Raw genomic sequence first — 27,344 nt, 5'->3', positions numbered from 1 at the left:
CGTAAGAGCCAAGATAATCTTTGCAATGTCTACATCAAATTGCACCACTCACCGGTTCCAATGGCCTCCCTTCATCCTAGAGCAAAACCTCAACTCCTGGCCATGCCTTGAAGCTCTCCGTGACCAGTCCCAGTTGAGGAGAACTAACTAGGGGCCCCTACATTACGTGGTTCCTCTTTCTGCAATGTTCCAGAATACTCAGGACTGCTCACTCTCTCTCTCACTTCATTCCAGATTGCTCAAGTGTCACTGCCTCAGACAGCCTTCCCCAAATATCCTTTGTGAAAGGGTGAGTCCTTGCCCCATCACTCTATACCCTATTATTCTGCTTTCTCCATAGCCCTGAGTTCCAAAATCACACCACTTATTTACTTGTTTACTTTTCCACTAAAATATAAACGCCATGGGGGGTGAGAGCTCGGTCTCATTTCTGTCAACAATCTTCTCTGACTTGCAAAAAGTAGAGGCTCAACTAGAAATTTGCTTAACAAATGGTAAGCACATTTTTCAAATCCCCTTCAGTTTATCTGTTCCACACACAAGAACAGAACGTCCATGAATAACTCCAATACCGCTAGTAAAACCCGAATACTTGAAAGGCCTCAAAAGGCTTTATCCCACCTTGGAATTCGAAGTGGACTCCAAGAAACAAAGTCGGTTGCCAAACCCTTCTGCGGCCAAACACAGTTTCTGTTGTTCTTTGTGGATGGTTGCGGTGCACTGCAGAACCACCTCGTCATCCTGCAGAGGGGGAGGAAAAGAGAAAAAGAAAATGAGGTTTGACATGACTAGACAGTCTAAATCAGACCTAGAAGACTTACTTTAGCGCCTATTAAAAATCGGAGAAAAATGTAACAACAACTGTCCCCACCCCCACAAAAAAAAGAAAAATCAGACAAAATCAATCCCTTGAGAATTTTCCCTTGTAAAAAAGGTAAGGTGGAAGGGGGAGAAAGAGCTGATTGCCACTCAGGCAGTCAACAGCTTCCTCACTATCATTACTGATCCCCAGAGGCAACCCACACGAGCAACGGTAAAATACAGAATCTCCATGTTAGCACGCTCGCACACAGTTTTAATCATCAAAATTACCAAGAAATTGTCTGATATCAAGTGTCATCGGGACCAGCACCAGTTCCAACAGCAGGTGCACACAGCACTCCAAAACCAGCACAGGAAGCCAGGTCAAGAACAGAACACCTGGGTTCAAATCGATCTGAAAAGTCATCTCAGCTCATCCACACACTGTTCACATTTCAAAGGACCCTTGGGTGCTTAAAAATGTGCAGAGAGAGAGAGGATCTGCTAGTTCAGTCCTGTGAAATCCACGCTGGTTTCCAATTAACTAAGCAGCATTACAGGGCAAGTTATGCCAGGGGAAAGATGATACATGGGACAACTCAGTGTAGGCAGCATGAGGACTGCAAGAAGCACGGACTTGAGACCCAGCGACAGCTCGAGCTGGACTGCCATCCTGGCTCAGCCATCCGCAGGTTAAAGATGCTAGCCAAAGCACTGAATCTCTAAAAGGACAAGGTAAACGAGTCACACAGAGACTGATATGCAGAAGGCGCTCAACAGACAGTAAGTGGGAGATAGCATTGTCATTTTTAAACAAAATATCTCACTTTAACAAGTTCTAAGTAGCCACTGTCTAAACAGTCTAACCACTTGACACTTAAAGCAGTCAAAAAACAAATATATTCATTGACCCCTTTAATTAGAATGGGAGAGAAAAGGGACAATCAAGTATAACCTAGAAGACCCTCATCATGGAAGAACGGCAGAGTGGGGGTGAGGAGATGTGATAAAAATTCAAAAGCAGAAAACAAGCCTTTTGGGTTGACCCAAAGAATATTCTGTGTCAAATGGAAAAGTACAACTCCAATCTGCATTTAAAACCTTTATAATGTTAAGTATTTGTTTTCTTTCCTATACGGTGCAGCAATACCGAATAGCTGGCTTCCAGCACCAGTCACAGGCAAAGTCCAATCTCTTTTTTTTTTTTTTTTTTTTTTTTTTTAAAGATTTTATTTATTTTTTTGACAGAGAGAGACATAGCGAGAGCAGGAACACAAGCAGGGGGAGTGGGAGAGGGAGAAGCAGGCTTCCGCAGAGCAGGGAGCCCGATGCGGGACTCGATCCCAGGACCCTGGGACCATGACCTGAGCCGAAGGCAGACGCTTAACGACTGAGCCACCCAGGCGCCCAAAGTCCAATCTCTTAATAATCACCTCCCAACTCTCCCTCCAGGTGCTCATTAATTTCCAGCGAACATTCAATTGTTACATTTAAGAAGTCATCCGCTAAAAAAAAAAAAATAGCATTATTTTCATATAACAAGTACATCTGAATATTAATTCATGCTCAGCATGGCTATAATAAAAATAATGAAGGGTTTTTGTTGCTTATATAATCTGCAAAATCAAAGATATTTTGTTTTCCACATGTGGAGCCTAATAACAAAGAACCAAATTGTGTTGATGTGCTCATTGCCTTACCAAATCCCCCCAGTCTTTTACTATCTTGTCTTACTCACCCTCTGGAACTAACTCGAGCATGCAAACTGCACTCTTGGGTAAAATGGGCTCCTCTGGATGTTGGAGACCATCTAAATTCCATTTAGTAAATAATTACTTTAATGCACTCATTAAAGACGGTTTGAGAATGAGAATTAAGAGAAAATAGAAAGGTATAGGACAGGCGAGAATAACGTGATACTCAGGAAGCCCCCAAAAGAAGAGGGGGCACATCACATTTGCCAAGAAGTATAGTGTATGTCGGTCCTGGCATTAACTGATTTATTCTTCACCACATCCTGTGATGTAAAGATCATCCATACATAGACAGATGAGGACAATGAGGCTCAAGGTAACTTGTTGCTCACAGAGAGGGCTGATCATACATATGTCTAAGAACTGGTCATTCAACCTAATTTATCTGAATCTCAAAGTCCTCGGCCCCACGCTGCTTCTAGAGGCTCAACTGATTCTTTTACTACATTTGTTATCTAGAAAAGTACTTCTCAATCTTTAATGTGCATCCAATCACCTGCTGAAGTGCAGATTCTGGTTCTGCTGGGCTTGGGTGGGGCTGATTCTACATTTTCAACCAGTGGATTTGAGGAGCTAGGATGCCCAATGGGTCCCAGAAAGGACAGAGATCCCAGGAGACAGGTGAGCAGTCTCTTACAAGAGCTTGGAGGCAATCAGTAACAGCTGAATATTAAAGCAAGTGTATACTTTGGACAGAACCAGAAATGAGAGCACACGTGGAGATGCTCATTAATATGTGGTCCATACCAACCATGTTAGGGAAGGGAACCAATATAAATAATATACTGAACTGCCCTACTAAGCTTATAAAACCAACTCACTTGTGCCAAGTGTCCCTTTAATCTAGTGCCTTAACACTAGATTACTGTGTGATGGAGTGTCTGGCCACAAAGCAACATGAAGTTCAAAAGCGCTCTGCCACATCACCAAGGAGAGAGGCTAAATACGACGTTCAATCACGATTCCACTTTGAATGATAGAACCTAGCCTGACGTACTTATAAGGCTTTTTCTAGTTTACCTGGGAGCAGTTTTTATTTTACATTCCAGTAAGCAGAGGGTTTCTTTCTGACAGAAACTAAAATATACTCACAGCATTGGATGGACCAAACACCAATTCATAAATACCTGCCAGTCCCCTTTAATTAACCTATCATTCATCTCGAAGCATCATTTTTCTCCAGAACCACTCTGGTTTGACAGCCTACTGACTATGCATTGGAAAAGTCTCGGTAAGTAGCTTTTTTCTTATAACCCATGTGCAGTAAATCTGGTTTTTGCCAACATATACATGTGTGCATACGGATCTAGATACACACATACACATACATGAAATATCTTTTCTATTCTAAGAACAGAGACTAAGCACAGCCTCATACTGATGGGATCCAGAGAGTTAACACTATTAAGGTAACAGAACAATAAGGCTATAGGTTAAAGTGTGTCTCTTGGGTCATAAGGCTTCTGAATTAGTCTCTGCCACCTGGCCTGAGGTCCAGGCTCCTAATGTCTCATTTCCAGTCTTCACATTTTAATTCCATGTGTCAGTGGTGTACCAGAGTGCCAAAATGCACACAATGGCCACCACTTTTCCAGCCTTAGTCCATAAGAACTAAAATCTTCCTCCAATATTAACCTTTCAGTATTCTTTGTTTTTGTTAATATTGGAGGAAGTATATTCTTCCTCCGATATTAACCTTTCAGTATTCTCTGTTTTTGTTAATATTGGAGGAAGTATATTCTTCCTCCAATATTAACCTTTCAGTATTCAGTAATGTAGAGTCCTCATGTCTTAGGTCTAGTACCCAGGGCTACAAATTCTGATTCAACTTACAAGAAATCCTATCCCATAACCAAAATGCTACAAAAGTATATTCTGCCTACATTCTATTATTTCATTTTTTTAATTTCAAAGTCTGTTAGTTAAAGGTGAATGACTAGCATGAAAAGATACTAGAACTTTCCTGGAAATACCTGAACTTACACCATTGCCCATTTTATATAAAACAAACTGGAAAAAATAAAGTTACTACTTTTTGTTTTTTGTCTTTTTGTTTTGTTTTGTTTTACAAATTTAGAATAAAATAAAATGTAAAAAAAAAAAATATTCTAGGAGAAACTTCATGAACTTTGTGAAGATAAATAGCACTTCAGCGAGAGTGCTATCTGGCTTATGATCCCCAAGGTCCTATGGATTCTATGCCAAATCCAGCAATTTCAAATCCATCAATTTCTCACCACACCAGCTACCATCATCTCTTGGTTATTATCTTCAAAACCCAATGAATAGTTTTCCACACTGCAAACTCCCTTCCAATGGTCACCCCATCAACCTGACTGTAATGCTTCCTGGCTTAAAATCTTTTAATGGCTTCCCATTGCTCTAAGGAAAAAGACCAAAAAACTCTAGTCTACAAGGCCCCACACCGCATAGAAAAGTACCAGCCTGACATTTCCTCCAACCAACCTTCCTTCCTTCGTTCATTCATTCCTGTGCTCCTACAGGACTTTGCACATACTATTAAACCCTTTCTCCCTCCTCTAGTTAAGACATATTCATCTTTCAAATCTTAACTCAAGCATCCATTCCTGAGGTGGGCCTTCCCTGACCCCCCAGGCTGCATCAGTTTCTTTGTTTCGTGCTCCTACACCACTATATTCCTTCAGTTTAAATAACTGAATGCATAATGACATTATTAAATTACAGTGCCTACCACCACACTGGGCAAATATAACATACTCAGTAAAGGATTATCTTAATCCACTTTATGATTGCTCATAAATATGTGTTGCCATGCTGACAAATTGAATTGCTTTTTAGAATTGCCAAGGTAGGGGTGCCTGGGTGGCTCAGTCGTTAAGCGTCTGCCTTCGGCTCAGGTCATGATCCCAGGGTCCTGGAATTGAGCCCCACATCGGGCTCCCTGCTCTGCGGGGAAGCCTGCTTCTCCCTCTCCCACTCCCCCTGCTTGTGCTCTCTCTCTCACTGTGTCTCTCTCTGTCAAATAAATAAATAAAATCTTTAAAAAAAAAAAAAAAGAATTGCCAAGGTAAGACCCTACCTTTCCAATTAAAGCTAGCATGGTATGATCCCATTAAGTGATTTTCTGGTTATATTCAGCCAGGAAATAGGGCAGTATTTGAGGAAAATTGCTGATCCTATTATATTTATGACAAATTTTAATGGATTGTAAGCATCTGTGGCATCAATATAAAACCCAATGGGATTACTTGGGGGAAAAAAAGCAGTCTAGTCCCTCATTTCCCTATAAACGTAATAAAACTTTGGTTACAACTCTTTCCATATGCAATCTAAGCAAATCAAACATACTGTCCTCTTGAAAAGTCAAGAAATGTTCTTCATAACTCAGGTCATTAAAAAGTCCCTCAAATCACACCAGGGACTTTTCTTAGATGCTTATAATGCTTGTCTTTTGAAATGTTTATCCACATCTAGACCTTCTGTAACTTGTCTTCTCCCACGGTTAGGTCTTAATAATTTTTCCACAATTGGCTCCAACTCAAAAAGCTCACTATATGTATTGCATCCTATGGCTACTGGTCAAGCAGGTCAGATTGAATTCCATAGAAACCAGGTGTCCATTGAAAATAAGTGTTTTGGGATGCTTGGGTGGCTCAGCTGGTTAGGCACTGGACTCTTGATTTCAGCTCCGTCGTGATCTCATGGGATCAAGCCCCACCGTGGGCTTCGCACTGAACATGAAGCCTGCTTGGGATTCTTTCTCTCTCCTTCTCTCTCTTTATTTGCCCCTCCCCTCCCCATGCACATGCACATGCTCTCTAAAAAGAAAAAGAGAAAAGCACTTCAGTTAAAACCCAAAGCAATCACATCATCCAATTTAGATATAGTAAATGCTCCATAAATATACGCTGGATTAAATTTTTTTTGTTAAAGGCTCTTGTACTCTTCCTGTGACCTGACAACTCTTTAGAACAGAGATTAATGCTGCATTCCAGGCAATTCTATGATGAGTAAATAAGACATGATTTCCAGAACAAATGCTGCCAAGTCTGCTGGAATAGTATAACATGGGAAATAATTATCAAACAACAGCCGTAGCTTCTTTCAGACATTCATTTATCATTTAATAAATATTTACTGAGGATCTAATATGTAATAGGATATGTCCTAAGCACTTGAGATAAATCACTGTATAAATCGAAGATCCCTGAACTCATTAGGCCTGCATTCTGGTAGGGGAAGAGGGAGAATATAAACAAAAACACAACAAACTTGTAAACTACATTAAAGGCAAAAAGTTCTGTGGAAAAAAATGGAACAGTATAAGGGGGATCAGGAGTGCCCCTGTGGTGGGAAGGTTGAAATTATGAATAGAATTGTCAGGCCTCATTGAGGGGATGACTTCCGAGCAAGACTTGAAGCAGGGAAGGAGAATGGGGACTGCAAGTTGAGGGATGGCCAATGAAAGTCCCCAAGGCAGGAGAGCATCCAGCATGTTCAAGAAAACAGAGGATGTCCTTGTGGCTGGAACAGAGTAGTCAGAGGGAGGAGGGTGCGAGGTAATAGGTGGGACCAGATCATGAAAGGCCTTGAGCCCAATGTCAGATTCTTGGCTTCTACTGAGAGAATGGGAAGTCCACTGGAATGGGAAGTGTGGATTTAGTACACTGCAGGGAAACAAGGAGGAAGCAGATTGACCTAAAGGGGGTGACTTCAGCCAATCAGGGGAGAGGAAGGTGATTCAGATGAAGGTGTAGCAGTGTAGGTGGACCGAAGTGAGCCAATTGTAGACACATGCTGCATTTATTGAGTGCCTCCTATATTCCAGAACTGTGGTAAGTGGTCACAAGTTTGTCTCCCTATACATCATCATCACATCTGGCTTTTCTGGCAAATGGCCAAATAAAATGTTATCGCTAGTATGTTTTTCTTACAGCAAATATGTGGTTATCGGAACAAATGAGTTAAGAAAAAAAAAAGCTCCTATTTTTGGTCTTGTACCAAGTTTATATTCATTCATTAAAAAAAAAAAAAAGCCTATCCTCAGTTTGCTCATTAGTAGAACCATAAAAATGACCGTGCAAAGCAATCTTTGGGAATATTATTTATGATTGTTCCATGAGCTTTAAAAATTTTTGTCCAAACCATCAGTTATAAAAGTACCAAGAAATGAAAAAAATAGTCAACTATTTAGCCCCCTATAATCTAAAACATTAAAAACACAGATTAAGGTGTCTTTGTTCTTTGTAAAACCCTTATCAAGGGCAGTCTGAACAGGGCCCGCTTTATCCTTCTCATGATGTAACTTTCCTTCTGGAAGGAGCACCTCCTCCGTGTCTCGGCAAACAGTCACACTCCTCCATTTGGATCATTCCCGGCATTTTCAGAGTTTAATGTGAATTTCTTAACCAGTGTCATTTCTTCTGGGACATCTCCATCCTCTTTGTCACAACCATGTTCCTCATTTATGTCAATAAGGTCACCTTCACTCAGTCCCTCTGGCTGTACATCTACGGTTTCTCAAGGGGCAACCTTGTCCGCACTCCCACACTCCGATACTGCTTCTACGATTCCACTTACATTCCATCAGAATTTCATTTCCAGCATTCCTACTTTTTCTTTACTGCCCTTTCGTTTTTGATGGCCAATTCCCACTTACCCATGTTCCGGAAACGCCCCAAGCCTTGCTCACAGGGAGACGAGGAGGTAATGAATGCTCCAGGTGTGGTCTGTGTGGGACGTGAAGAACAGAGGTGCAGTGACCAATCACCACAGGCTTAGAAAGAAGCGCTGTGATTGGTCACTGATCATGACGTCCATCTGGTATGTATTTGACGGCAATTCATAAACTCAAGAGCTAGCAGTGAAATCTGTGCTTTATGCAGTTACTCACAGTTAATACATCATGGTAAATGAAATCTGAACCATGATGTTGGGCTACTGATGCCATTTAACCAAATCCGCCAACTGAAATTGTGCCTTTGATAAGCATGCAAAGTGCAGGTGGACACCTATGTTTGAGAACCTTACTAAAGGTACAGCAATTTGAACATATTATCAAGGTTGAAGCAGCAGGATTTGCTAACAAATTATATGAAAAAAAAAAAATCCAGAAAGCTATTTCAGAAATTGTGGTTGTACATCTGGACAAAAATAAAATTGTCACACTAGAGAGAAACCCTATAAATAAAATGAATGCAGGAGAGCCTTCAACCACAGATATAACCTTTATGCCCACCCGGAAACTCAGAAAGGGAGACACCCTATGACTATATTCTTGGTATAAGAATCTTCAGTCATCATTCAGCCCTAAAAAGTACATTTTTACTCAGCCATCAGAAAGGATGAATACCCAACTTTCGCATCAACATGGATGGGACTGGCGATTATGCTAAGTGAAATAAGCATAAAAGGTCAATTATCACATGGTTTCACTTATTTGTGGAACATAAGGAATAGCATGGAGGACATTAGGAGAAGGAAGGGAAAAATGAAGGGAGGGAAATCAGAGGGGGGAGACAAACCATGAGAGACTATGGACTCCGAGAAACAAACTGAGGGTTTTAGAGGGAAGGGGGGTGGAGGGATGGGTTAGCCCAGTGACGGGTATTAAGGAGGGCACGTACTGCATGGAGCACTGGGTGTTATACGCAAACAATGAATCATGGAACACTACATCAAAAACTAATGATGTACTGTATGGTGACTAACATAACATAATAAAATTAAATTAAATTTTTAAAAAGTACATTTTTTAATTCACACTAGTAAAAATACATTAAGAATGTCTGTGGTAAAGCCTTTAACGCATACTCTGTCCCTAGATAACATCAGAGACTTCACAGTGCAGAGAAATCCTATAACTGTGGTGAATACAGAAAAGCCCTCGGCCAGAGCACACACCTATAAGGACACCAGACAACCCATACAAGGGGAAAGACTATATGAATATAATGATTATGGGGAAGACATCAGCCAGAAGGCTAACCTTTATTCACACTAAAGAATTCATATGACAGAGCAACTCTATGCACTCAATCAGTGTGGAAAGGCCTTCATTGATAAATAAAAAACATGAGCAAATTTGCACTAGAGAGAAGGTCCATCTCTGTGATCACTGTAGAGGGGCTTCGTGTGAGTTCCAGCCCCAATGTGTATAAGAAAACTGCAAAAGTCATCATCTTTAAGAAAGAAGGCAAGGTGGGGCACCTGGGTGGCTCAGTCTGTTAAACGTCTGCCTTCAGCTCAGGTCATGATCCCAGGGTCCTGGGATCGAGCCCTGCATCGGGCTCCCTGCTCCGTGGGGAGCCTGCTTCTCCCTCTCCCTCTGCCTCTCCCTCTGCCTCTGCCTCCCACTTCTCCTGCTTATGCTTTCTCTCTGTCAAATAAATAAAATCAGAAAGAAGGAAGGAAGGAAGGAAGGAAGGAAGGAAGGAAGGAAGGAAGGAAGGAAGGAAGGAAAAAGAAGGAAAGAAGGAAAGAAGAAGGAAAGAAGGAAAGGTGATGTTTACCAGGAGGTACAATTCTCTTGGAGAATGCCAGATAATTCCTGCTCCAAAAGCCTATCAGTGAAGAAACCATCTGAGATTCTCTACTTATAGAGCAACACCTGTAAGACAGGTATGGATTCGAAATGCACAACACAACTCAGTGTCAGGAATGAAGAGCTATCCTCCATGATCACTCATTCCTTGATCAACATTAAAGACTTCATCTGGGGCACCTAGAATGCTCAGTGGTTAAGTGTCTGCCTTCAGCTCAGGTCATGATCCCAGGATCCTGGGATCCAGCCCCGCATTGGGCTCCCTGCTCAGCGGAAAGCCTGCTTCTCCCTCTCCCACTCCCCCTGCTTGTGTTCCTACTCTCGCTTTGTCTCTGTCAAATAAATAAATAAAATCTTCTAAAAAAATTTTTTAAAAATAAAGACTTCACCTGAAGAGACACTTATCAAGTTAAGTCAAGCTTCAGCTGGAGCTCACAACAGAAAACCCATACTGGAAGGACACTCCATGAAGAACCCAATTCTAGCAACAATTGCCAAATGACTTATTACTGAAAAGATGTAAGATAGAGATGTAATGCTGTGAAAAATGGTGAGTGCAGAATTTGGTAACAGATGATAAAATTATAATATCAAATGATAATCAAGCAAAAACATGCTCAATAAATTTGTACTTGTGAATATGAATGCAGTAAAAATTGTTGAAAATCTAATGTGTTGCTATTTACCTTGACATAACCATGAAAATATGCTGAGTGAGAATGAGCCATTTTTTTCCATTAATAATCCTTCCCTGTTGATCAATTAGATGGCTCCTGCCATTCATGCAGCACTAAACATAATTATAAATACTTAGGTGAATCAGAAAATAACTCAATGCAACTAAAAAATGTAGAATACAAAATAATGCACCTTTATTGAAGTGTTAAAGTGTGTAATAACGTAAGAGTGAATAGAATCCTAAATACATAATTTATAAAAAATAAATTGGGTTCCTATATACTATCCTACATAAAAAATAATTCTAAGGATTAAAGATTTGGGGCATCTGGGTGGCTCAGTTGGTAAAGCATCTGCCTTTAGCTCAGTGTCCTGGGATCAAGCCCAGTGTCAGGCTTCACACTCAGTGAAGAGTCTGCTTTTCTGCCCCTCCCCCTGCTCATTCTCTCTCTCTCTCTAATAAAAATTAAAATTAAAAAAGAATTAAAGATTTAAATTATAAAGGCAAACTTTCAGAGTTTTAGAAGAAAATATGGGTGAATATCGGTATAAATTTATAATAAAAGAGGATTTCTCAAGTAAGACATAAAGAACACAAGAGATTGAGAAATTCAACTTTACTAAAATTAAGAACCTCTATTCAATAAAAATCACCATAAAGTAAAGCAACAAACCAAGATCTATGAGAAGATATTTGAAATTCATCCTGGAAACAAATACACACATAAAGGATTTATAAAAGTCACTGAGGAAAAAAAAATAGAAAAATAGGCAAAAAGCATGAATAGCATCTCGGCAGAAAATGAAATTCAAATGGTGAATTATAAGAAAAGAGGTTCAATCTCATTAGTAATTAGAGAAATACAGACTAATAGGGAAATAAAACCCATTTTATATTCTCTAAACTGCCGAGGGGGGGGGGGGGGGGAGAGCCTGACAATACCAAGTGTTGGCACCAATGTGGAAAACTGGGAACTCCTGTACGTGTATGATGGGAGAATGGTTAAAAACCATTTTAGGAAACAATTTGGCATCGAAGTTGCAAATGCATGCCTTGCAACCTGGCAGTTCCATTCCTAAATAAATTCCCCAGAGAAAAATCTTGTTTATTTGTATGAGAAAGCATGTATATTAATGTTCATAACTGCACCAAAATCATGAATGAGAAATGGTGCTAACCATCACATTCAACAGAAGCAACAAGAAGAGGGCCATAAGACTGGAAACCAAGGAATGGGTTGAGGTGAGCATTTCAGAAGGGAGGCCATGAATAGTTCACGTGTGCCAGAAGAACTCTCTTTTGTGGTGCCTATCATGTGACTCAGGGGCAGACATGGCTACCTCAGGGGTCTAAGCCGAGCTGGACATCAGTAAAAGGGTCACAAGTCTTGGAAAAGGAGAGGAACCAGGACATCAAAGTCTAGAAGTACACCAGATTCTCCAAATGACTAGTTCAGGACTCCTGGCCAAAAGACATAATGCTTTGCAATGAAACTAAAGGCACTGAGGCAAAACTAAAGACTCATAATCTCTCTCCCACACACACAGAGCGAGAGGGTATGTCAAAGCCCAGTGAAGCATGGGAAGCACCAATGGATCAACACTGCAGAAGCCTGGGGTAAAAAATCTATTCTCCTCCTGAGTAATATTTTTATTGGCAGGGATATGATCCATTTGCACTCCAGTGTGACTGCTCAATCCTCATCTCCTCACCAGTAAGTTAACTGAATATCCTTCCAGGTCCCTTCCAGCACTCGAATTTTAGGGTTCTGTGGAAAAGACAAAAGGAGAAGAGAGAATTCCTCTCTGGTAGAAATTCAGAGACAGCAATTACGTGTACCTTTCACACTTTTACTGTATAAACTATCTCTAGCTTCCTCTTTTCCCCCCTCTTTTCATGGTAGAGGATATCTAAACTAAAGGATATCTCATTAGCATCCTTAACTATTCATGCTGTGTATGTGTTTTTTTTTTTGTTTTAATTTAATTTTATTATGTTATGTTAATCACCATACATTACATCATTAGTTTTTGATGTAGTGATCCATGATTCATTGTTTGCGTATAACACCCAGTGCTCCATTCAATACGTGCCCTCTTTAATACCCATCACCAGGCTAACCCCTCCCCCCACCCCCTCCCCTCTAAAACCCTCAGTTTGTTTCTCAGAGTCCATAGTCTCTCATGGTTCATCTCCCCCTCCGATTCCCCCCACCTTTGTTTTTCCCTTCCTATTACCGTCTTTTTTTTTTTTAACATATAATGTATTATATGTAGTTTTATGCAAGAGGATAGTAGCACTTTTTTTTTTTAATCTCTTCTATTACAGAAGTAATCTGAGGCTCGGTGCTGATGACCATCAGGCAGAAGTATATACACAAAATGGCATATACGAGCTGATGAGCTACGAGGGCAGCCTTAGCACATGCCTGGGTAATGTCAGCTGAAGGGGAGCTGGACAGAAACACCCAAATGTTGGAGAAGATCAAGACATAACACCTCTTAATTTCCCAGTCACAAGTGGCAGCCATCCAAACGTAAGGCACAAGGCAGAAGGTTTCCTCTGAATATATAAACATTTCATCAATGACTTTCAATGCCCAGTCTGGTAGAAAAAAAACACTTCCATTAGAGAGGAACTTTACCTTTTCAATCTTGATACACTGTATCAGGAAATCCATCAGCGCGCAGTAAATTTAGTGCACCAATCAGCTCTAAGGAAACCCTCTGGCTTCTCTGGGATATGCACTGTTCTAACCAACAGAGTAGAGTCCAACCCTGCCGTTCTCCTCACAGGCTGGCAGCTAGCTTTAGGGATGTGGAATTTTAGCTTCCTACCAACCTAAGACTTGGCAAAAAATAAAAGCTGGAATCATCTACGAATGTCTTGAATGCTGCAGAAACCAACAGAAAGATCAAACAAGGTACAGATAAGCCTTTATCTTATGAAGGGTCACAAATAATGACCCCATTTTAATAGGTCTATATTCCTCTTGGAATTTGGCATACGCAAAATGTAAATCTTCCTTGAATTCCCCCCAATTTTGCCATCTCCCGTTGTTTCTTCTCTCCATAGCCAGCACTGTCAATCAATGTAATTAAAACCAGACACCTTGGGGAGCCTGGGGGCTCAGTCAATTAAGTGTCTGACTCTTGATTTCGGTTCAGGTGATGAACTCAGGGTCCTGGGATTGAGCACCATGTTGGGCTCCATGCTCAGCGTGGAGTGTATTTGGGATTCTTGGTCTCCTTCTCCCTCTGCTCCTCTCCCGTGCACGGTATCTCTAAAATAAATAAAATCTTAAAAAAAAAACAAAAAGCAAAAAAAAAACAAATACCTAACTTCCTGCTACTAACTCCTGTGTTCCTCTCATCTGCTCTCCCACCACCCCAGGCTTCATGCAAGTCAACTCATTCTCATGGTCTATCAGGCCGCCCATGCTCTATTTTCTCCAGCTCTACAACTCTCTCTCATGTCTTTCCCCATGTTGCTCATTACAATCCAGCCATACACATCTCCTGTCTTTTCTTCAAATGTGGAAAGCCCTTTTCTGCCTTGTTTTTCCCTTCACAGAAATGTTCTTCTTCTGGACCTTTGCAAAGCCTGCTCCTAACCATTATCGAGGTCTGAGCTTATCGTTCTCTCTGCTGCTTACCACCCTACCCCAGCCTCATCACTCTCATTCCTTTATACCACGGGTCATGCTCTGCAATTGTCTTGTTTTCTTGCTCATTGTCTTCTCCCCTAAAATTATGTACACGCCATGAACAAAGAGCTTTTGCCTACCTTGTTTATACTGATCCCTAGTGCCCAGCACACAGTAGGCATTCATAAAGGATATCTGAAGAATAAAAGAATGAATGGATTCTTTCTATGCCTTTAAAAGGGAAAGGAACTACCATTTATTATTTGCTAGAACTACCTCCTCCCCAGGGACAGCTAAGGACCACAAAGCATCTATGTCCCAGGTACCGTGCATTTCCTCAATGACACATCAAGGGAAGTTCTAGGTCAGTTCTACTTAGTAACTTCTACTCATCACAGTGCACAGCATCTGGCCCAGAACACAGTCAATGAATGAGTAAATGAAGAGCGCTAGGAGTTAAGTACTATTATTGTGCTTATGAGGATGAGTAGGAGCTATTACTACAGCTACTTTACAGATGAGAAAAAGGCATCCTGACGGTAAATTGCTTGCCCGTGGTTACCCAGCTGGGGTGGGGTGGAATGGGACTGAAAGCCTATCTTCAAACCTCCGTGCTGCACAATTCTACATGCACTGACGTAAAACCATTGCACCAGGAGTCTGCCCGGGGAAATTAAGGGATCTACCCAGAAACTGAACCTAATCCTCCAATTTCCTTTTATCAAATATGTTTGATAATGTGGCTACAGGTAAAGTGAGCAAAGTTATCACATGCAGATTGAACTGTGTTAAAAACAAAGTCCAGTGAGGGCACCTGAGTGGAAGCGTCACTTGAGTGTCCGACTCCTGGTTTCGGCTCAGGTCCTGATCTCAGAATCAGGGGATCGAGCGCTGCATTGGGCTCTGTGCTCAGCCTGGAGTTTCCTCGAGATTCTCTATCCCTCTGCCCCCACCCCCGCTCTCTAAAATTAAATAACTTTTTTTAAAAAATCAAGTGAAAAACATACTGAAACAAGCATATTAGTTTGGATAGAGGAGTAGCAGGAAGAGGTGAGATGAGAAAGAACGTGGGATGTATCATTAATAAATCATTAAAATTTAGTCAATAGTCGGAAGTTAGGCTAAGAAAGGGCAGTCTAAAGTAATGCTGCTCGATTGCTTTTTCTTCTGTCCTTTCTTAAAAATCTAAGTGAGACAGATGGACACAAGAGGAAAATGGACCTTTTTAACTTCCACATCTGAGATGGAATAATACTAGCCTAAAGCTTTTTCTGGGCTATTGTAGAAAGAATTAATGTATTGACATTTGCCATATCCTTTGGAACTCATTAAAATACTTGACAAAATAAAGTTGTCCTCTTAGAACTCAGCAGAGCACCTTCCTCTTCAATCACTGCTTTCCTACGTTTCCACGCCACCCTAAAGCTCAAGGGCAGGAATAAGATATAGGAGCAGCGGTGAACAAAGATGGGGGAAGGTCATAGGCACAGGGCTGCCCCAGGGGCAGACAAGAAGGCAGTACTCTCTGCAGGGAGCTTCAAAACTATAATAAAACCCAGCAAAAGTTGGCCTGCTTTTTACCATCACCATGCACAGGCAATTCTCAACAGTTAGGGAATACACTCCCTCCTTCCTGGTTGACTGTTCCCTCCCATACATCTCCTCCTCCCCAAGGGAAGGTCACCTAATATTAGAGCTGCTGAATTACTAGAGGAAACCTACATACACACACACACGCATGCATGCACGCACAAGCTAGTATACTAAACAGCACAAATAGAGTATCTCACCAATAATTTATGGATGCAGGTACAATCCTGTAATCGATCAGATCCCAACTACAGAAGAACTGAGGTAGGTCAGGACTGATACACCCATAAGACCACATGAAAAATCCATTCCAGCATCCTGATAGGACATATCCCATCTATTCTTTAGTGACATTTTATTTCAAAATGTGTGGGGAAAAAAAAAAAAACAACCTTGAAACTACTCTAACAAATATCACCTAGAAGAATCTAAGTTTCCCAGAAACCATGGGGTAAATGAAGTTTCTTTATTCCTATCATAGATCTTTGAAAATAAATTTCTGAAATATGTTCATAGCTGTGATATAACAAAATTTGGAATTAAAAAAAGATAAAGGGAATTCAAGAGCCAAAAATGGCTTGGATGATATGTAAGGTCATATATGTAGAAGTCTAACAGTGGAAACAGCTTGCAAAAACTAAGCCTTTAACTTGACCTTGATTATAAGAAAATTGACTTGCAAGTAAAAAATCAGATCTAGAAAGACTGAACATATTTCAGACATTCTTAGTGTCTGTTTCCTGCCAGATAGAGATGGAGTCTGACAGATACATTCACCAACAGTAACGTCAACAGATATGTATCTGTTTCTCTTTTCCACTTAGAAAATATCATGCATAAAATCGAAGCCTATGTTCCCAGCTCTGAAATGATCTGAAACTCCTACTTGGCACTGAAGATTGCCACAGATAGAAAAGTCCTGTTAAAATGCATCTTAATGTATGTGCTGGGTATAAGTATTATTCTGACTCTCTCACACCTATATGTGGAACACAACCAAAGAAACACCTATTACAGAAAATGAATGTTCCTCTTTGCATATAAAGCATTAAAATCTAACGCGGAGACAAGCAGAGGAATTGAGCACTCAATCATGTCTCCCTGTCACCTGGCTGATGCTCAAGCATAAAGTATTAAGAGACCAAAGACAGCACCAGATGGGCTGACCCCTCAGGATTCATTCTGCAATTAGACCAGAGTGTTACCTACTGTAGAAACCATTTATGAGATATTATGCTTCCATGAAAAATTAAATATATTTAGTCATACTACTCTTAAATATTTAGTATCTGTGCAGAGCAGGTAAGACCCATATAGAAGTATAAATATAGGCACATATCATGCATAATAGATTGGTTGAGACTGTGTGCATATTTTAGAATATTAGAAGTCTGCCTCCTCCTCTCTGAGGAATGGCAGAGGCCACAGTGAGCGAGTGGTACAGATTCTCAGAGATCCATACTAGACTCGCACTGTAGAAACCACATTAAAATCCTGAAAACTACTATGTACCAATTATCCCAGCACTAAGGAAGAACACCAAAAAGATTACATTTTAAGAATACTGAAAAGATGGATAAGTAATTTTAGAGGCAATTTTCAAGATCTGAATCTACATATCCATAATATATATCTATTATTTCAAGATAAGGCAAATTTCAGATATTATGGTTTCTTGCGCGCACGTGCGTGTGTGCACGCGCGCGCACACACACACACACACACACACACATTCTCTCTCTCACTTCCTTCCTTCCTCCCTAATCTTTAGGTGTTACATATACAACTCTATGATCTCCAGTAAGTGCGTTTTTCTTATAGTGCATAACACAAGGACCAATTTTCAAAATCATCCAAAAAAAAAAAGTATGTAACAGGGGCACCTGGGTGGCTCGGTCGTTAAGTGTCTGCCTTCGGCTCAGGTCATGATCCCTGGGTCCTGGGATCAAGCCCCACATCGGGCTCCCTGCCAGGCGGGAAGCCTGCTTCTCCCTCTCCCACTCCCCCTGCTTGTGTTCCCTCTCTCACTGTCTCTCTCTCTGTCAAATAAGTAAATAAAATATTTAAAAAAAAAAAAATGTAACAGCCATCTGGACAGATACATAGTATGTATACCACCCACAGGAGAATAAACACCATAGTTTTCAGCGAAAACATGGAACATGGAATAATGAAGTTCATAGAAACTATTTTAATCTTGCTTCTGGGATATGTTTTAATACATATCTCCCTACTTGCACATTGATACAGGGTTCATCGCACAAAACGTATAGATAAAACATGTATCCATGAATTTCCAGATTTGCTTTTGGAGAACAGTGAAATATTAGTTTATAGCTTCAGCCTCCAGTTTATTTCTGTAACTGACAAACCTATTAAATTCTGGTCTTGCTAATTATAAATGTAATTCTGTAACAGAAAGGGAGATTACCATCCAGTGTACCAGGCGCCAAACCTCTGTATTTTCATAGGCTTCCAGTAATTTACTTCACTTCCCTTGTAATCAGGAGTATCTCAGCTGAGGGTTTTTCTCTGACCTGGGAATGAATCAATGAACCAGCCAATTATATCTGAGCATGAAACTCTTTCTGATAAGAGTTGTGTACATTTATGCTGTAGATAGTGAGTACAAACGAAGTAGCAAATTTCAGCTCTTGTGTTGTTTTCACTCAGCCTACACAAGTATTATAGAGATCAGCAAAAGGTTAACTTGTACATGAAGCAAATTCATGATGTAAATTTTAGGACTAGATTTTGGAAAGCTTAGCATTGAATTCACAAATGCCAGTTTACAGGGGGTCAAACATAATGGATGGCAAACAAATGCCACCCAGATAAAGTGAGACACACAAATGCCTGTTCCAGAAACTTCGTGGTTGCAGGGAAAGAGCCCAATCAGAACCCAGGATCAGAAGCCCTTGATCAGCCCTTCCTGGCTGCATGACCCCAGGCAATTCACAATCACTTGATCCTCCGTGGTTTTCATCTATTAGGTGGAAAAAATAACATTCCCTAAGAGTAAACTGTCATAAGTTGTCCAAAACACATTAACTTATAATAATAAATAATGTAAGTTAAGTGGAAAAAGCCTTATTTTTGGACTAAAATCAGAGTTTGAATGCCAGCTACCCAGCTCTCTTTACTAGTCCCTGTGATTTTCAGTATTTTCATCTATGAACTGAACACCTACCTTAGAGGGTCATTGGGAGAGATTAATCCAAAAATATATTTACAAACTACCCAGGACAGTGTGCTCAGAATATAAAAGACTAATAATTATTGCTTCATCATTCCTATTTTTGTAAGGATTAAATTCACTCGTTCAAGACCTACTACCATCAACAAGACAGAACAAGTCCCTGCAGCCATGGAGCTCACAATCCTCGGGGAAGAGAGAAATCATCAGCAAATGAATGGTTGTGGAAGTGAACACCAGACAGTGGTAAGAGTCAACAATACAGAAGGACAGGGTAGAATAATGAAGGGGGGTTATATTATAGGCTGGTCAGAATCGGCCTCACGTCAAGTTGCGAGTGAGCATGTGGAATATTCCAGGCAGAGGTTCCAGGGCAGCAAACACAATTCTGCAATGGGAAAGGGTTTGGTGAGCTCGAGAAAGAGTGAGGGAGCTGATGGGTCGAAAGGAGGGAAGAAGGACAGAGACCTGGCGGGGCTGGACCCTTGCAGGCCACGGGAAGGGCTTTGGAGTTCAGTCCAAGTAGGATGGGAACTGTGAAGGGTTGTGAGCAGGGGAGTGACAGGACTCATTTCACTTCAAAGGAATCCTTCTGGCTTCTATGTTGGGAGCAGCAATTCTAGTGGAGAGGTTATTACTGCAGCTGGAGAAGATGGTGGTGGCTTCTGTTGGGGTGCTGCCCGTGGAAGTGGTGGGAAGTGGCCACAGTCTGAATGTAATTTAAAATATGAGGCGCCTGGGTGGACTAGGTGGTTAAGCATTGGACTCTTGATTTCAGCATCATGAGTTTGAGCCCTGTGCTAGGCATGGAGCCTGCTTAAAAAAAATAAAAATGAAAAAAAAAAAAAGTAGCATTGACAGGAAATGAGATGTAGATAGAGAAAGGAACAATTACAAGCTTTTAGGCCTGAACATCTGAGTTAAATGGCAGCGCCAAGTACTAAAATGGGGAATGCTGGGAAAGCAGTTTGAGGCAAGGAAGGGGAAAGGGTGTGAGGTCAGTTTGGGACATATTAGGTTTGGGATGACTTTTATCCAGATGACACATCAAGGAGGCAGCTGGAGACAGGAGTCTCGAAGTCAGGGCAAATGTCACAGCTGAAGATAAATACTTGGGAGTGATCGGTATGATAAGGTTGCAAAGGGGAAGTCAACGTCAATGGGGAAGAAGGCTAAAGATGACAATCACATCTGGCAATGTGGCATTCGTTGGTGGCCTCATCAAGTGTCATTTCAGTAGACTGGTGAGGATGAGATCCAGAACGGAAGGGATTTAAGAGAGAATGGGAGGAGAGGAAGTAGAGATGCGGGTATAGAAAATTCTTGAATTGTGCTATAAAAGGGGAACAGAAAAATGGTACAGCAGCAGGAGGGGAATGTGGAATTAAGGCAGTAAATATTCTGGGGCTTCTGTAATATTTCTGGCATTCTTCTGGGCATTATGGAGTGAGGTGATAGAGACAGTCAAAATTCCTGCTCTCAATAATGTCAGGACAATAATATGAATAAAATAAAGCAAGCTAGGACAAAGATATAAGGGGAGTTGATATTTTAAATGGCTGTATAGGGAAGAGCTCTCTCAAAAGATGACATTTGTTTGAATGACGTGGGAGAGCCGGCCATGAAGAGAGCTAAGTAAAGGTTCTAAGAAAGGTATTGTTGATATGTTTGAGAAATATTTTATCAGATGTTTATATGCTGGTGGGAACAATCCTGCAGAGACCCAGTAAAGAGGAAAAAGCTTGGGATTGAGGGAGAGATGGGACAGGTGCACCTCCAGCTGTCAAGAGCGCAGGGGGAGGCAGTGGCCTCAGGTAGGAGCAGAGACAGGGTTCCTGGTAGATTGGTTGGTTTAGTAGAGGGAAGATGTGGACGTTTGCTTCCAACTAGGTCTGTTTTCTCAAAGAAATAAGAAGTAAATTATCAGCTAAGCGTGAGAAGGAAGAGGTTTGAGAAATACAATATGGGACAGTGAACTGCCTAGGGAAATGAACGAGGATGGTCTGTGAAGACCCCTTGAGGGTAGGGGTCCTAAACATTAGCTGATACACATGGAAATAAAAGATCTATAAACTCTAAAATACTATGAAATAGATGGTATTATAAGTAAAAAAAAAAAAAAAAAAGACAATGGCCGAGCAGAGAAAATAAAATGCCCTACTAGTGTGGACATAGGTTGGACATGGTTAAATATCCTGAAAATTGTTTGCAACAAGCACCCTCAGAGCACTCAGAGTCCACTGAGGAGATAGAAGAGGGAGATAACCGATTACACAGGAGTATACACATAATACAGTACCGTGACAGAAGAAAGAACAGGATGGAGGAGGAGCAGGAAGGGATGGGCCACCTAGAATTGTAGTCCCAGCCTGCTACACACATAATAGACATCTGCAGAGCTCCTCCACACCTATTATCCAGTTTAATTCATCCCAATACTACTTGAGACCTATTGGAAAGGCTGTTACAGTCACCTAGAAAAAAAATACACCTCCATAGGGTCAAAGTATCATTTACTCTGTAAATCTTAAAGTAGACTGATGGAATTCCCCATTGGGAATTCATAGCATCCATCACACCTCTAGCCCAGGCCTCTCTCTTCCTAGACCACACTCTTCAGGGACAAGGATGATGACTTATTCTTACTGCATCTGTGGTGTCTAGCATCATACCTAGAATAGTATAGATTTTCAATAAATGTTGGATAGATCAAATGAATAAAAACGTGTAAATAAAAAAATAAAAATCAACCAAAGTCTAGCCAAGAGACGTTAAAATATCAAGTCTCTCACTTCCTAGCTACTTAACCTTGGAATAATCCCCTTCAAGGAGATTCAATGATCTTACTCATACAAAAAATAAACTACCCTAAGTCACATTGATTACTATAAAGATTAAGTTAAACATACGAAGCCCTTTGTAAACTGTTAAGTACTAGATTCCTAACATCCACACACTGGTAACTCGGACAAGCCACAGAGATAATAAGCAAGGTCATGCCCAGTTGCAGCAGCACGGCAAACCAACTAATAGTGAGACCTGATCACCCACAAGAAGTCAGTCTGGGTCAGTATTATCCATGAAAGACCGCTGTCTTAGGCAAAACAAAGCTTAACGGAAAATCAAAAAAGGCATCCGTTATGAGTGATATGAAAATGACACTTGGTTTGGACAGAAAAGTCACTAATCTGGCAAAGGTACTCACCCAAACTTTCATCTAAAAGGAAATGGGCACTTTAAACTTCCCTGGTTTCTGATATCCTATCCCTGACGCTCAATCAAAAACTATCAAAAATGCTCAATTCAACAAATTTCTTAATCTTTGGATTAAAAAATTGCCTAGGAGGACATTCAATGTCTACCATTTTATAGGTCTTTTAAAAACCCAAATTGGATTTTTTAGAAATCTCAGTGTTAAGGTGCTGTCACAACCAGTTTAAGTCTCTTTATCATGAAAATTGGGTTCATTCCTTGTTTTGCATGTTCCTTAGAGCAAATACAGGTATATTAAAACATCCTTTTCTATCCTTTCTAGCAATCAAATGGTGTCAAGTCCATATTACGAGCAAAAAAATAAATTTCATATGAATAGAGAAAAAGAACTTCCTGCCTGGGATTCTTTGGATTAGTACTGATGAGGAAAAATAAAAACCAAGAAAATACCCCTCAGTTCATGTTGAAAGTATCTTGGAGATGTCTTCTGTCTTGAAGATGATTTAGTCGAATAATAACTGAAACACAACCCAAAGCAGTATTTCTCTTCTTAAATAAATGGATTTTCCAAATTACGTATCCTCTTTGTATTAATGTAATCAGATCCAGCAAAATCCCAAAGCATCATGATTTATAGGTGAGATTTCAACATTATAGAAACCTCTAATCCTTTGCTCAGCCCTTCCAGATGTCAATTACAGTGTAAGTTTTCACCTTTAAGACCCACCTAAGATAGCTTGGATTCTGTTTTTCACCTGTGTTGTTAGCAAAACCAGGCTCCCCTCTGGAAACTACCATGTCTCTCCCCTCCATCCCCACAAGGCTCTATCCACCTTTCTGCTGTTACCCAAATACCCTGTGGCATGGTCTTTGTTCTACAAAATGTTTCTCCTTTGTGTGTTCTTCCCATGGTGCAGCACACTCGTGATTTATCTACAATGGCAGCAAGGGATAGCTTATTAAGCTGTCATCTGAGTCCCTTTTCGTAATCAACTCTGGAAAGAGGAAGTCTCTTGTGCAACTGAACATAATGAAGCTTCCAACCCACCAGCACCTCAAAGGTCTGCGACATCTGAGTGGGCTCCATTTCTAATGTTTCTTTTACCCAGTAGTTACATTAACTACCTCTTTTTTATCAAAGATTGCCCCTCACCGGGGCCCTTCCACAATAAATGGGCAGGAGAGTGGGCACTCTCAACATGAAAGTCCATGTAATTTAAATTCCACAGCAAATGGAAATGCCAAGGAAAGTGGAGCTGTAGCTAGAAACCTCATTTTAAAGACACAATTATTTTTTTCCAGGAGCTCAAAATGCTTCCTCTTCCTTCACTATTTAATAGTTTTGAGGGCTTTGTCCTTTCCCTTCTTCTCACACAATCTCACAGAAAAAAAAAAAAAAAATCAGAAAAAACTTATTGTCAAACTGTTTGTGATAAACTGTGAATCACTTAAAGATCTTCTCTTTCAAATTAAAAGTAGGTAAAGGCAACATTTACACAAGGGCCAGTCCTCAACAAAATAAAATTCAAAAGAGGTCTTTCAATTAGGACCAAGAATCACTTGCAAAATAATATACAGGACCACAAGAAATAAGGTTGTCATGAGGACAAAAAGTTTTATCCACTGCCCATTAAAATTGGTAATCGAGTATTTTAAATTCTCCATTGCTTGGCTGAACTACCAAATTAAGCCAGTGGTCATTAAATCGTGTAAACAAAAATAATACATACATACATACAAAAACAAAAACACCCCACAAAAAAAACCACAAAATTTTTAAAAGCCATGGAAACCATTAAAAACAAATTAAAAAAAGTAAAAATTATCACGTGTAATCCTATTTCTGAGCAAAAACCAAATCTAATATAGTAAGAAGACAAAAGCCATAAATAACCAAGCCAAAAAAACATGAAAGGGGACAGAGTTTCCATTACTTTCAAAGTGAGTACAAACTGTTCATGTTATACTTGAGGATTCCAGTATTTCATAAACAACACTGGTGTGCAGAAAGTGAACGTAACTGCCTGAAAACGAATAGCGCTGACAAGCTCCAGATAATTCAGTAATGCTGCTCGCACAGATGGTGGTCATCCAGAGTGACAGAACAGCAGGGCAAAGAAGGAAAACAGACTAAAACACTCAGGGTGTCATCTGACTTCCGATTAAAGCTGCTTCTACCATGAAAGCAAATGTTCAACAGCTGTTGATGGACAAACCTGTTGAGATTCCATGAAGAGAGAGAACAGAGCTTTCCCAATTCAGAATTAGTGGATGTATCTTCACACTCAGCACTGCGTTTTCTCAAAACTCTCTTGGTTGAGGTTTCCCTCCCACTCTGATACAGTATTTAAAACTCAATTGACATCAAACCTGAACCTCAATTCGTAGAAGTCTTGTTTTGACACAAATGTGGCCTCCATCTATTTATGTTTTAATGGAAATATACTTTCCCTGCATGTGCTAACCAACCCTACATCCTTACTGTTCCATGATCCTGGCCAATATGGAAAGAGAGTAGAATTTTATTTCCACATTAACAGGTGCATGTTTGCCTTTCGAAGCCTATGTAGAAATTGTCTCACGGGGCTGCTCAGTGAATGGTGAGGGGTGCCCTGCCCAAGCCCCAGAGTTCAGAGAGGCATTCCAACAGAAACAAAGGGGTATCTAAAGGGGCCAATCATAGTACACACATTAATTACCTTTAACGAGTACTAATAAAACATAAAAACAACAAATTATTAAAAATTATGTTTAAAATAAAACAATCCCTCGTTTTCTGTTTTGTTTTTAGGAGATAAACATACCTTAAAAGCTTCACTATAAATGATTTTCAAGGAGGGAGCCCCCACTTGAACTATGGGATTGGACCAGAAGCACTAAATGTGGAAATGTTCTTTTTCTAAATTTTGAAATACCACCTTGTGCATAAATACAAATGGACAGGAACATTTAAAGGAGAAGGGAGTGGCAGTCTGTTGTTTGGATAGCCCACTAGTTGCTGCCCCTTCTGGTGAGATACCTTGATATTCCTCTTTGGAACGAGCTTCACCTCTCAGACTCTCAGTCTAAGTGATTTGAGTAAAATAGATCATGCACTCCCACTCCTCTGTGGGGCACACTTGTGACCAGTAGTTTCCATCCTGGTGACATGACCCAAGTTGGTGCGACAAGACTCAATACCAGCAATGGAACTACTAGGAAAGTGAAGCTCTCTCTTTCTCCCAGTTTCAAAGTTAGTAGAATGTGGGCCTGGAGCTGCCTGTGACCATCTAGCCGTGTCAGAGGAAAAACCCATCTGCATCGGAAGCCAACACTGAGGAAAGCATAACCAAGAACCAAGGGGACCAGTCATAATGGCATCATTTGGATCCCTGGAATTGGCCATGCATGAACTGAGACCTTCCCTGGCCCTTTCAATCACATGAGTCAGTAACACACCCCTCCTTTATTTTGCTTTAAACCAGTATGAGTTGGGTTTCTGCACATCCCAAAGAGTTCCACCAGTAACTTGAGTAAATCATTACAGCATTGGCAACATCAGAAATTCAAAAAACCCCTTCAGTGAAAGGAGGTCACTCTCTGCAGGAAAAGTCCATGGGGGCCTTGGAGTGAATTGATTTCCATAAGGTCACTGCTCCTCTGCAAAAATCTGTTTTATATATTTTCTTAATCCCTTTATACTTCATAGTAACATGACAATGGTGACCTACCAGCAGGAGAACTCCTACAGTTTCGGGAAAAAAAAAAAAATCTAGAATTCAATGACTTTGTGATACCAGAGAATTAAACACCAGATGAAAACAAATATATCTGGCAAAAGCCTGTGACTTTCTTTTGTGCTTAAGCATTAATGGCAGTCTTAATGAGCAAGCCAAATGATCTCTTCTCATGACCAAATCCTAAAAGAGAAAGGGAAAGATATTCTTTTATCCAAGCTCCTTCCCTCCCTGCTGGGGATATTTAAATCTTAATTATTCCTCAGAGTCTTTGCAACCTTGCAGAGTAAATTCCTGATGAAAAAAAGGAGATCTTTTCTTGGTATATATGCTCCATAATGCAGCAACTGCTAAGAAGGAAACATTAAGATCCTTCTTCAAGTGCACTGCAGTATGACTGTCAAAAGCTGGGGACCCCCCAATTGCATGGGTTCAAAAGCATTTTTCCAAAGAAAAACAATAGCAAAAATATACATATTTCCACATAGAGGAAATATCTGTCTTTTACACTTTCGTATTTTTAAGTGTCTACTGAAAAGAGAAGGCAAGAAGAAAGTCTGATTGGGAAGAGCGCTGATGTTGACCCAGGTAGCAGGATCATTCGTCTGGATGCTCCCAAATCACCCTAATTGGCTTAGTACCCCTTTCTGTGGTTTTTCACACTCAACTTCCAAATGCTAATAAATATGCTAGAGAATAGATCATTATTCAATTCAAGACAAAGTCAAACCAATAACTGCAAAGGTCAACTGCAACTCTAGTCTAGATCTGAGGTGAATAGCAAGTCTACTACCTGGACATACCCGGCAGCTACAGATCAAAAGAACAGAACTCCAGAACAGCTCATCTGGCAGGTGGTTCCACGGACCTCATCATGGACCCTCACAGTTGAGAAGGAGGCCAAGACCAAGGGACCAAGGGAGAGGTTAGGATTCCCATTATCCGAAGATTGATATTTTCCTTCTCTGAACTATGGGCTCCTCCTAGCACACCTCAGTAAATAATTAAAGGATACTGACATGGCCTCCAATCATCCCCCCGCCCCGCCCCGACCCTTCAGGAAGGGACCATACTAAAAACATTTTCTCTTGCAATATCTCAAAGTACCACATGCCATTAGGAAAAGCTTCGACTATCAAATGCTTCTATACTAAGTGCAATGTAACTTCTTTTTCTCTAGTTTACTGCTCTAAGGATAAGGAGTTTACAGCCTGCTATCTTCAG

General features: G+C 40.5%; 1 protein-coding gene across 1 annotated transcript in view; it reads right to left on the bottom strand.

Annotated features, from left to right (window-relative positions):
* Window positions 1-27,344, bottom strand: part of RYR2 (ryanodine receptor 2) — a 731,966-nt gene that overhangs the window by 540,591 nt on the left and 164,031 nt on the right. Inside the window, exon 2 of the mRNA XM_078077755.1 lies at window positions 622-741. Coding sequence (XP_077933881.1) covers window positions 622-741 — 120 coding nt within the window. The remainder of the gene's footprint in view (window positions 1-621; window positions 742-27,344) is intronic.

This window comes from Halichoerus grypus, chromosome 7 (genome assembly GCF_964656455.1).
Source record: "Halichoerus grypus chromosome 7, mHalGry1.hap1.1, whole genome shotgun sequence".
Lineage (NCBI taxonomy): Eukaryota > Metazoa > Chordata > Mammalia > Carnivora > Phocidae > Halichoerus > Halichoerus grypus.
This window is presented reverse-complemented; position numbering and strand designations above follow the sequence as displayed.